General features: G+C 45.1%; 2 protein-coding genes across 3 annotated transcripts in view; both read right to left on the minus strand.

Moving 5' to 3' along the window:
- Positions 1-318: 318 nt before the first annotated feature.
- Positions 319-4,979, minus strand: LOC124379741 (basic leucine zipper and W2 domain-containing protein 1-A). Of its 2 annotated transcripts, none has more exons than XM_046840286.1 (12): positions 4,826-4,979; positions 3,983-4,055; positions 3,708-3,884; positions 3,505-3,599; positions 3,111-3,176; positions 2,820-2,955; positions 2,409-2,518; positions 1,760-1,930; positions 1,533-1,679; positions 1,315-1,453; positions 1,072-1,194; positions 319-879 (listed from the first exon to the last, which is right to left on the minus strand). In XM_046840286.1, exons 2-12 carry the CDS (start codon positions 4,044-4,046, stop codon positions 848-850), a joined length of 1,260 nt encoding a protein of 419 aa, XP_046696242.1. In that variant the 5' UTR covers positions 4,047-4,055; positions 4,826-4,979; the 3' UTR covers positions 319-847. The 2 variants fall into 2 exon arrangements, with proteins under 2 accessions (XP_046696242.1, XP_046696243.1); XM_046840287.1 differs by having other exon boundaries at positions 4,781-4,962.
- Positions 4,980-8,127: 3,148 nt separating this feature from the next.
- Positions 8,128-11,908, minus strand: part of aox6 (aldehyde oxidase 6) — a 21,927-nt gene continuing 18,146 nt past the window's right edge. The window contains exons 27-35 of the mRNA XM_046840330.1: positions 11,076-11,171; positions 10,768-10,896; positions 10,531-10,605; positions 10,381-10,433; positions 9,897-10,011; positions 9,688-9,753; positions 9,371-9,559; positions 9,032-9,199; positions 8,128-8,501 (exon numbers count right to left, since the gene is read on the minus strand). Of these exons, the coding sequence (XP_046696286.1) occupies positions 8,448-8,501; positions 9,032-9,199; positions 9,371-9,559; positions 9,688-9,753; positions 9,897-10,011; positions 10,381-10,433; positions 10,531-10,605; positions 10,768-10,896; positions 11,076-11,171 (945 nt within the window). The 3' untranslated portion in view covers positions 8,128-8,447. The remainder of the gene's footprint in view (positions 8,502-9,031; positions 9,200-9,370; positions 9,560-9,687; positions 9,754-9,896; positions 10,012-10,380; positions 10,434-10,530; positions 10,606-10,767; positions 10,897-11,075; positions 11,172-11,908) is intronic.

An 11,908-nucleotide genomic window follows, 5' to 3' on the forward strand; every position in this document is an offset into this window, starting at 1 on the left:
AGTTCATGTATTAGGAGGAAAAAAACAAAGTGTAATTAGAAATTGATTATGGCGCCAGTTAGTGGCCAGTTTAGGAAGTGCACCAGGATTAATACCACAGGGAGAGGATTGAGAAGTAAATGCTGGGCTGTGATTGGTCAGAAGGTGTGGATTATTTCAGCACCTCTGGTCAGTGCAACACGCACAGAAGTGAACTGGAACTCCATCTCAAATGTTGGAAAGAGTCTACAGTGTTTTGGACAAGAGTCTGAACATGAATGATTAACAAAAGCCTAAAGCAGGTTATGAAGAAAAAAAACCAGACAACTTAGGAAGCACTTGATAATTTCTCTTTTTTATTTATTAAAAAAAAAAAAAAAACCAGGATCAAAGAAATGAGAAATCAAACATGGAGTCAGACGTCATGTCTCCCGCTGGAAGGGAAAACTATGATGCTAGTGATGTTTGTATGGAGGGGCAGGGCTTTAACCGCCTCATCTGTTTACTCAGTCATGATGGGAGTGCGAGATTCTAACCACAATATTTTAAGAAGAAAAAGGAATGTTAATTTGAGCGCGATCACGTTGAACTCGTCAAATTACTGAAAAAATAATTTCTGGTTTGCTGCTGCACATCAGTGCTTAAAGTGTAAACCTTTAGATACAAAAACAAATCTTAAAATGAACCATTACAAAGCCCTTAAACAGCTAAAGTGTTAGGGTTGAAGAAGGGAAATAAAGGTGAAAAAAAAAAAAAAAAAAGGAGAGTGTGAGGGGGAGGAGGGGGGGTTAAGTAAAACTTTGAAAGACAAGCTCTCTCTCTCTCTTTCTGTAACAATCTTTCAGGGCATTGGGCAGTGGCTGAAGCATCAGTCTGCTTCCTCCTCATCAGATTCAGACTCTGAAACACACACACACACACACACACACACACACACACACACACACACACACACACACACACACGTATAATTAGAGAACAGCAGATGAATATTCTTCTGGACCAAACCAACACATCAATCCAGTGTGTGGAACTGAGCCTGAGACACCTCCTGTAGGACTCCATGGTGAAGAGCCATGTGAGATTCTTTACCTTCCTCTGCATTCTTCAGCCACTCCACAAACTTCTTCATCTGCTCCAGGAAGACGCTCTTGCCTTTGGTCAAGTGCCCGTCGGTGTACCACTTCAGAATGGCTTCCTCGCTCAGAACGTCCGCTACACACACACACACACACACACACACACACACACACACACACACACACACACACACACACCCCCATCACCATCACTGCTGAAGGTCCATTCCAAACAACTTAGTGTTGACAAACAAACCTTTGTAGAGAAGCACCACAATCTTCTGGAAGGCCTTCATGAAGTGGATGTTGTCGTAGCAGTACTCCTGGATCTTCAGGAGCAGAGTGAGTTCAGACAGACCCTGTGTCGTGAACGCTTTCAGCAGTGGGCTGTATTGCTGCAACAGAGCACAAGGAGGAGATCAATCGCACGTCACCATGGAAACGAGCATGGACACCATAAGATCCGCCTCATACCTTCAAGTGTTTGATGGCTTGCTCCGTGACGAGCTCCTCCTTCTTGTTCCACTCCACGGAGCTCATGACACTCGTCCATACGATGCCGATCATGGTCTGCTCGGAGATGCTGGTCTTCTTCATCTCCTCACGCACATATCCGCTCATCTACGGAGACAAACGCAGCGCGTTAACGAGACACAGGAAAACGGCTCTTCTCACAGAGAGAGCGAGATTAGTTCACTCACATCTTTGAGGGTCTCTCCACGAGCCATCTGCTCCTGCAGCTCTTTCTGCAGCTCTTTGCGAGCGCCGATGGACTGCTGATTGCGGGCGAAATCCGAGAGCTCCTTCAGCCCGGCATCCGTGAAGTATTTGGAGAAGTGCTCGCAGCTCCGCTTGTTAGCCGGAAAGAGCTCCTGATGAACATCAAACCACAATCAACACCGTTCCAGACTCAAATCCCAACACAAGAAACAGCACCTGAACATCTGTGAGGGTCACACCTGGACTTTTCCCCCTAGCAGTATGCATGAAACCACTAACCCCAGATCAGTCACGTCTCAGAACCCAGACAACACGTTTTATTCACACCAGCGTATTTAATGATTTAAATTTATTTAAAGATGTTCACACACACGAGCGGATCGTTTCTGCATCAGCTACGTTCCAAAACACCACCACACACTAGCACATGGAACCAAAAGTCTGTGGACACTTTCAGATCTGTGAGAATCTGAAAGTCTCCATTTGTGCTTATAATGAGCTCCAATCTTCTGGGAAGATGTTCCACCAGATAGTGTGGAGGGGTGTGAGTAAAGTCAGGTGCTGCAGCACATTGTTAGAAGGTATAAGTGGTTCCTGAATATTCGACATGGTTAAGAGCAGATGTTTTACCATGAGCCTGTTGTCCATGCCGACTTTACGCAGACTGCCGGCGACAGAGTTGATGTCCTTCTCGTTGATCCAGGATTTAAACAGTTTGACGGCGAAGGCAGCAGAAACACCTGGAACACCAAACAGCATGTGATTTCCACGTTCATGCTCACACCAAATTACACCCTCTGCTGACCAGGAGAACTTTAACCCATGGATGAAGACATGTAGCAGGGCAATAAGTAGCCCACCACACTGCTCATTAACGTGCAGTAACCAGTCCTCCTGAAACACAATCCACACCACTGAGCTAGAAGAGCAGTGCAGACCAGCACCAGGGTTCACTTTAAAGTCAAGTCTCCCTGATGGTCAGTAAAACGACTGCACACACACACACACACACACACACACACACGACTTGATTTAGTTCACCTTCTTTCACCAGGTTCTCGTTGAAGAGGCTGTTCAGGATGGACGCGGAGATGTTCCCGTTGGCCAGCAGGATGCCCGTCAGCATGGCCAACTTGTTACGCTCAGATTCTGTGAAGCCTTTTAAAAACAGCAACAGCTACAGGATTCAGAAGATAAATAAATAAGAGTTAGTCTCACACACAGGAAGCAGATTTCAGCAGCACTGAACACACCAGGAACATCTGCTTCTACATAACCAGTACAGTTACACCTGAAGCTCTCCATGAACACAGGAGACACGGTTCCTCTCACCTTCTTGATCTCCTCTTCGAACCCTTTCTCCAGGTACTTGTACCGCCTGATCAGCTTGTTAAAAACCTACACACACACACACACACACACACACACACAGCATCACCCCAAGCGATGGGACACGCAGATCAGATTATGAGGAAGTACAACATGTTCTATAGCAAGTATCTGCTACAACTCTCAGCACAACGTTGTGATCCGCAGAACCGTGTTTATCACCACATGATCAGCAGCTGTTTCAGTTGGTCCTCTAATAAACAGAATCAGAACTAAAAACCCGTATAATTAAAGAGTGAAGTGTTTACAGAACGTTTCTCTTTACAGGCAGCAATGAAACATCTGACTTCCTGAAACAGCAGTTACTGTAGACACATTCATATAAAGGTGTAATAACCTGAGCATAAGCTTGCATTGTCTCCAGGTCTTCATTTGCCGTGAAGAGACAGTACTCAGTACGGGTCATGTCATCAGAGAGGGTCCCACCTGGGCCATGGGGAGAGAGAGAGAGAGAGAGAGAGATTTAAAAGGGTAACAGGACTTCTGATGAGTAAAGTGTGTGTGGTGTGGCGAGTGCTCCTGGGGGGACGCTCCACTCACCCAGCATTCCACCGGCCACCAGGATGTCGAAGAGCGTCTCTGCATACCGGCGATAGTCGAGCTTAGCGCCAGAGGCATCGAGGAACTTCGCGACCGCGTCCAAATCAGTGCCAGTTTGGTTCAAGCCTTGCACGATACTTTCTTGAAACTGAGTAGGGTCAAATCTCTCCTTTTCATCTGTCGAGGATGAGGACGATAATGAACACACACACACACACACACACACACACACACACACACACACGTCTACTCGGCCACAGAAACAGGCTGCTTACCTCTTTTCCGTGTTTTAAAACGCTGGCCGGTTAGCGTTGGCTTTTGCTGCTTTTGATTATTCATAAAAGACACCTGGTGAGAAGAAGAGGGGGGTGTTGAATCAGACTCTGATCTCAGCGCGAATCATGAATAATACAACAGAGTTTCTGATCTCATGCATGTTAATATTCATTGCATCTAAAACATACACATCGCTGATTATTGTTGCCTGAGGAATGCATAATTAAAAAATAAATCACTACTATAAAAAAAGAAGACATTTTGAAGAGGCCTGGTCACGTGACCAGGCACTTCCGCAGCTGATACGCTGGCTGGGGGGAAAGAAAGATCTATTTTGCTACATTTCTCCGTTAATAAATTGTAATTAAGCAGGAACGAAAAGTTCACATTTAAACTTTAAAAAAACAATTTTGGATGAATTTAAAGATGCGACACGCGGAACGTGAGCGAATTTGTTATTGGTAAGAAACCCGCACACAGCGTGTCCTCTGGAGCGCATGCGCAGTAGCGTCCCCCTGGTGAGGACGCGTTGTAACAATGCTGAGGCCTACACCCGGCGGAGGGATACCGAGCCCTCGGGAGCGCGCAACACACCGATGACCTCGATGTTCACACTTAAACTACACGATCACCAAATCACTAATACAAATGATCACAGCTGATAAAAAAAATAATCCGGGTATTTTATTTTCATCCCGGACACTGTAGCATCAGGCAGGAGAACGCCTTTCCCCCCAGTCAGCCATAATACAAAAATATATCCGCCATTTTATAGACCGAACGTGCCGTGATCTCACCTAAATCTGTCGGACAGCGCCTTTGTGTTACAGCGTGAAACTCACCGAAATGAAATCTAATAAAACGGTCTTAGAACCACACAGCTGAACAGAACCGAACAGAACCGAGCAGCACAAAACAGAACCGAGAAGAGTCACCACACTACAGTCCCGAACCCTTCCAACGAAATCCACTCCGACAAACCGAGAGCTCACTGCGCACGCGCGGACGCTATTTAAAACCGGGGACCCGTCCATGTGCAAGCGGCAGAGGGGAGACCGGGTTCAGGGTATAACTTGTGTTTTAATCAGTCATATAAAATAAAACGACGGAAAATGCCATTTTATTACAATATACACCTGGATTAGAATACAAGATTGAATTATACAAAAAAACAGTTCTTCGTCTTAAAACTAAAACACACACACAAAGAGGTCTCCCCTTTAATCAAACGCTTTCGACTATTCCGTTATAATCAGGCCTGTGAGGTAAAAGTCTCTCAGTAATGGAGTCTGAGCTGTAACTCTGCACTGTTTATATCTTATAAATATATCAGATCTTATTCAATCATCATCACGCTTATTCACTTCAATACACACCAAGAACATAGAATCCATTCTAATTACAACTAATATAACACACTGACTGGGTCTTTTAGTAAAGAAGCCTCCATTCACCAGCCAGAAGAGAAAAAGAAATAAAATACATTTTCAATAAAAGCTTATAAAGTTTATTTTGGGCACAGAAACATACTGACAGCTTTATTTATAACAATTATAAACTTATTTTTATTATAAAATTTCAGTTCTTTAAAAGAAAACTAGGATAACTGATTCAATCTTTCTGTCTTTCCAAAACATAACTGATCATAATAAATGATTATATTTGCATATTTAATTAGTCACATTTTGCCAGGTTTATATAAATTTACATATAAATGTGTTTTATATTTTAAACGTATAATCACGAAAAAATTCAACATAATGGCACAATTAATATTTGTGTATTAATGACCAGAGAATCATCTGTCACACTCCTCACACACTCCTCACACACCTTATACACCTCACACACCTCATACACTCCTCACACACCTTATACACTCCTCACACACCTTATACACTCCTCACACACCTCATACACTCCTCACACACCTTATACACTCCTCACACACCTCATACACTCCTCACACACCTTATACACTCCTCACACACCTTATACACTCCTCACACCTCACACACCTCATACACTCCTCACACACCTTACACACCTCATACACACACCTCACACACCTCATACACTCACACACCTCACACCTTATACACCTCACACCTCCTCACACACCTCAAACACTCCTCACACACCTCACACACACCTCATACACTCCTCACACACCTCATACACTCCTCACACACCTTATACACTCCTCATACACTCCTCACACACCTCATACACCTCACACACCTCACACCTCACACACCTCATACACTCCTCACACACACCTCATACACTCCTCACACACCTCATACACTCCTCATACACTCCTCACACACCTCAAACACTCCTCACACACCTCACATACACTCCTCACACAGCTCACACACACACCTCATACTCTCCTCACACACCTCACACTCCTCACACACCTCATACACCTCATACACTCCTCACACACCTCATACACACACCTCACACACCTCATACACTCCTCACACACCTCAAACACTCCTCACACCTCCTCACACCTCACACACCTCATACACTCCTTACACACCTCAAACACCCTCACACACCTCAAACACTCCTCACACCTCACACACACACCTCATACACTCCTCACACACCTCATACACTCCTCACACACCTTATACACTCCTCATACACTCCTCACACACCTCATACACTCCTCACACACCTCATACACTCCTCACACACCTCCTCATACACTCCTCACACACCTCACATACACTCCTCACAGCTCACACACCTCACACACACACCTCATACACTCCTCACACACCTCATACACTCCTCCTCACACACTCCTCACACACCTCCTTACACTCCTCACACTCCTCACATACACTCCTCACAGCTCACACACACCTCATACACTCCTCACACACCTCCTCATACACTCCTCACACACACCTCATACACCTCATACACCTCACACACCTCATACACCTCACACACCTCATACACTCCTCACACCTCACACCTCACACCTCACACACACCTCATACACACACACACACCTCATACACTCCTCACACAGCTCACACACACCTCATACACTCCTCACACACCTCCTCACACCTCACACACCTCACCTCATACACCTCACACACCTCATACACTCCTCACACACCTCACATACACCTCATACACTCCTCACACAGCTCACACACACCTCACACACCTCATACACCTCATACACTCCTCACACAGCTCACACACACCTCCTCATACACTCCTCACACACCTCATACACCTCACACACCTCACATACACCTCACACACCTCACACTCCTCACACACCTCACACACCTCATACACCTCATACACCTCCTCACACACCTCATACACACCTCATACACTCCTCACACACACCTCATACACTCCTCACAGCTCACACACACCTCACATACACCTCATACACTCCTCACACAGCTCACACACACCTCATACACTCCTCACACAGCTCACACACCTCATACACTCCTCACACAGCTCACACACACACCTCATACACTCCTCACACAGCTTACACACACACCTCATACACTCCTCACACACCTCATACACTCCTCACACACCTCATACACTCCTCACACACACACCTCATACACTCCTCACACACACCTCATACACCTCACACACACCTCACACACTCCTCACACACCTCACACACACCTCACACACCTCACACACCTCATACACTCCTCACACCTCACACACCTCACACACCTCACACACACTCCTCACACACCTCACACACCTCACACACTCCTCACACACCTCACACACCTCCACACACCTCATACACCTCACACACCTCACACACTCCTCACACACCTCATACACCTCATACACTCCTCACACACACACCTCATACACTTCTCACACACCTCACACACCTTACACACCTCACACACACCTCATACACCTCACACACCTCACACACACCTCATACACCTCACACCTCACACACCTCATACACTCCTCACACACCTCATACACTCCTCACACACCTTACATACACCTCATACACCTCACACAGCTAACACACACCTCATACACTCCTCACACACCTTACATACACCTCATACACTCCTCACACAGCTAACACACACCTCATACACTCCTCACACACCTTACATACACCTCATACACTCCTCACACAGCTCACACATCTCACACACAGGTCATACACACCTCACACACTCCTCATACAGCTCATACTCCTCACACACTCCTCACACACCTTTCACTGGAGTCTCAGACTCAGAACATCGAAGGTTAATGTGATTGTGTGCATATAATATAAAGCTACACAATAATAGATGCACAAAATCGATCAATTATTCTGTTGATTCAATCGGAATGTATTTCCTGCTGCAGCTGTGATTATTTCCTGATGATGATGATGATGATGTGATAAATTGATAAAAAGGTGAGTGAAGGTCAAGGCAGCTGCAGAGTCGATGTCTGAGATGCTCCTTGTCCTGCATCTGGAATCTGGAGACGAGAAACACAGAAAGTCAGGTGTGTTCGTTCAGTCGTGTAGAAACGAGAACAGAGTCGAGGATCCAGAATGACGTTTATTATCTATTAACACGTCACGCGCCAATTTCACCTCATATACGTCTAAATTACAAGATACACGTGTACGTAAGGCAAATTATAGGAATCATTCAGCAGGATGTCCAGATGTGAGGAAAGACGTAAACAGGACAGAGGGAGAATACAGTCCAGTGTGATATACAGGGTTCCTACACCTTTTTTATTTCAGATCCGGTCCAGAGCCAGAAAGTAAACACACAAATGTGTCATGTGTTAAGTTTTGTCCGTGCGCAGTACAGAGCCGTGAACTTTCAGACGTTTTGGTGCAAATGTGCAACTTCTGGAAAACGATCGAAAGTGTGAACGTTGGATGCAAATTCCATACTTTTCCAAAATGCGTAGGAACCCTGGATAGACAAGTCTATTCAAACTCTCAAAAATAGGTGTGTGTGTGTGTGTGTGTGTGTGTGTGTGTGTGTTTATACCATCTGTGTGAAGTGTGTATTGCATGCAAGGCACACTCGTTCCGGTGTAGCGGGGCTGCTCAGCGTGAACAGTCCGGTTAACCCGGCGTCCTTACGCGCCGCCATTATGGCGTCCTTCAAAGCGAAGAACACGGAGCTCCCGAGGAACAGCATGGGTTCTCCAATACCCTGAAACACAAAGTTCAGGCTGAAGTTCAGGTTGTTTTAGGAGATATTTTTCCTCAGAGATTTTCTTTTTTCCCAAGAATCCATTGTTCACCAAATCACCAGAAACACCTGCTGCTAATAATTAATGAAACATACAGCTTAGCATGGTGTGTGTGTGTTTTTCTGGAGAACCTTCGAGGAGTAGATGGCATGCGGGTTCTGGGATCCGGCGAGCAAGTAGACGTTAAACTGCAGCGGGACGTCACACACGGCCGGGATCTTATACTGAGCTGGACCTCGAGTGTAGAGAACACCTGAGGGGGAAAAGTGCAGCTCCTCCATAGTGTAGAGGCCCAGGCCCTGAATAAACGCTCCCTCGATCTGACACACACACACACACACACACACACACACACACACACACACATTATACATAACTATTATACATAATCCTACAATATTATGGAGGTCAGTGTGTGTATGTGTGTGTGTGTGTGTGTGTGAGTTACCTGGCCGATATCAATAGAGGGGTTTAAGCTTTTTCCGATGTCCACAACCAGGTCTGTCCTAACAGTCTGTGTAGCCACACACACACACACACACACACACACACACACACACACACACACACACTTGTTAACATTGCAGGGACAGGAAAATCTGTGTGTCATTATACGTGTTTTGTGTGTGTGTGTGTGTGTGTGTGTGTGTGTCGGACCCTGTATTCTCCTGACAGGCAGTCGAGCTCCACCTCACTGCAGCAGGTTCCGTAAGTGAAGTAGGTATATGGCTTTCCTTCCTGTTTCTCCCAGTCTATTCCTGTATCGTAACCCCTGAAAAATAAAACACACACACACACACACACACACACACACACACACACACACACACACACACACACACGTATTACTGTAATTGTTCATTGTAAGTGATATTCTTTCTGAATTCATGCATTTCTTCCATCGGCTTTTCCTTTTATCATATTTTCATAATTCAGTATTTTTTTATTTTATTTCTTTTGTTTATTATAAAGTTCAATACTATTTTACAAGGAGTTTTATATTGTCGTGACAGGACACGGGGAAGAAACATGGAGAGAATTCTTGTGATTTCCAGTCTCTTTGACAGAATGTACTCGATCTGTTCAACAATAACAGACTTGAATATTTGTGTGTGTGTGTGTGTGTGTATTTGCGTGTTACCTGTAGAATCCAGTAGTGGACAGACTGATTTTATTCAAAAACGCTCTCCTAATCTACACACCAAAAACAAAAAATACATTGCATCTGATATTTTACATGATGAAAGACTATGATTTTTTTCATTGTTTCCCCTTTTACTCTGTACAGTACCCAGTTCTGCCACGTGCCATCAGGGTCTGCCCGTCTGATGGGCTCCAGACGCTCATACAAAGTCTGACACGCGTACTGCAAAATACACACACCGACCGATAACATACACACACCACAAACACAGACTAGATTTCAGACATAAAAATATTTCAAGGTGTGAGAGCTAATTATACTGTAAACTATTATATGAGTGTGTGTGTGTGTGTGTGTGTGTGTGTGTGTGTGTGTGTGTGTTACCCTGACAGCCATGCCGTTAGCGTCGGTGCCGAACGATGCAGCAGAGGGAGTGGTGTTGGGAACGGAGCTCGTACACGTCTCAGTAATGTGGATCAAAGACAGAGGGATTTTCAGTTCCCGACTCGCCACCTGCACACACACACACACACACACACACACAAACACACTTGTAATTTAGAAATCTGCATACACTTTGTTAATTGACAAATCCACACACACACACACACACACACACACACACACACACACACACACACAACCTCGGACAGGACTCATCCAGATGAGGACACCAGACTGTGATGTCTTACCTGCTGCACTTTAGTGTGTAAGCCCTGACCCATCTCAATCCCACCGTGACTTATTAACACCGAGCCATCATTGTAAATGTGTACCAGAGCTGCAGCCTGGAGAACGAACACACACACACACACACACACACACACACACACACACAACACACACAAACACACACACACACACACACAAACAGACACACACACACAAAGCTGTATAGTTCATGTTAGATATACATGTTATACATCATGTTTGTGTTGTTTTTGTTCTTATTAACAGAATGTATTATAAATTGTCATTTTTGCTGCTGGTAGTAATTATTGCTTCATCAGTTGAAGTCGCTCTGATGCTGAAATTATTAATCCAATCCGAAATCCTTAAAGCCAACAGAATCAAGTCTCTCTTATCGCTCCATCCATCCTCCCTCCAGTATCTCTTTATTCTCCTCTTAGTCTCCCTCCAGTATCTTTTTATCCTCCAGTATCTCTTTATCCTTCCCTCAGTCTCCCTCCAGTATCTCTTAATCCTCCCTCCATCCTCCCTCCAGTATCTCTTAATCCTCCAGTATCTCTTTATCCTTCCCTCAGTAACCCTCTAGTTTCTCTTTATTCTCCCTGCAGTCTCCCTCCAGTATCTCTTTATGAGACTGAGTCTCCTCCAGTATCTCTTTATTCTCCTGCAGTCTCCCTCCACAATCTCTTTATGAGACTGAGAGTCTCCCGCCGGTATCTCTTTATCCTTCCCTCAGTATCCCTATAGTATCTCTTAATCCTCCAGTATCTCTTTATCCTTCCCTCAGTAACCCTCCAGTTTCTCTTTATTCTCCCTGCAGTCTCCCTCCAGTATC

The sequence above is a fragment of the Silurus meridionalis genome, chromosome 26 (assembly GCF_014805685.1).
Source record: "Silurus meridionalis isolate SWU-2019-XX chromosome 26, ASM1480568v1, whole genome shotgun sequence".
In the NCBI taxonomy this organism is placed as follows: domain Eukaryota; kingdom Metazoa; phylum Chordata; class Actinopteri; order Siluriformes; family Siluridae; genus Silurus; species Silurus meridionalis.

Bases quoted from the DNA above. Each gene is read 5' to 3' on its own strand.
- LOC124379741 (XM_046840286.1), bottom strand. From the start codon at position 4,046: ATGAATAATCAAAAGCAGCAAAAGCCAACGCTAACCGGCCAGCGTTTT. The intron at 2,519-2,819 runs GTGAACTAAATC...TTGGTGTTCCAG, and splicing joins CGAGAACCTGGTGAAAGAAG to GTGTTTCTGCTGCCTTCGCC. The intron at 1,454-1,532 runs GTATGAGGCGGA...GCTCTGTTGCAG, and splicing joins AAGCCATCAAACACTTGAAG to CAATACAGCCCACTGCTGAA.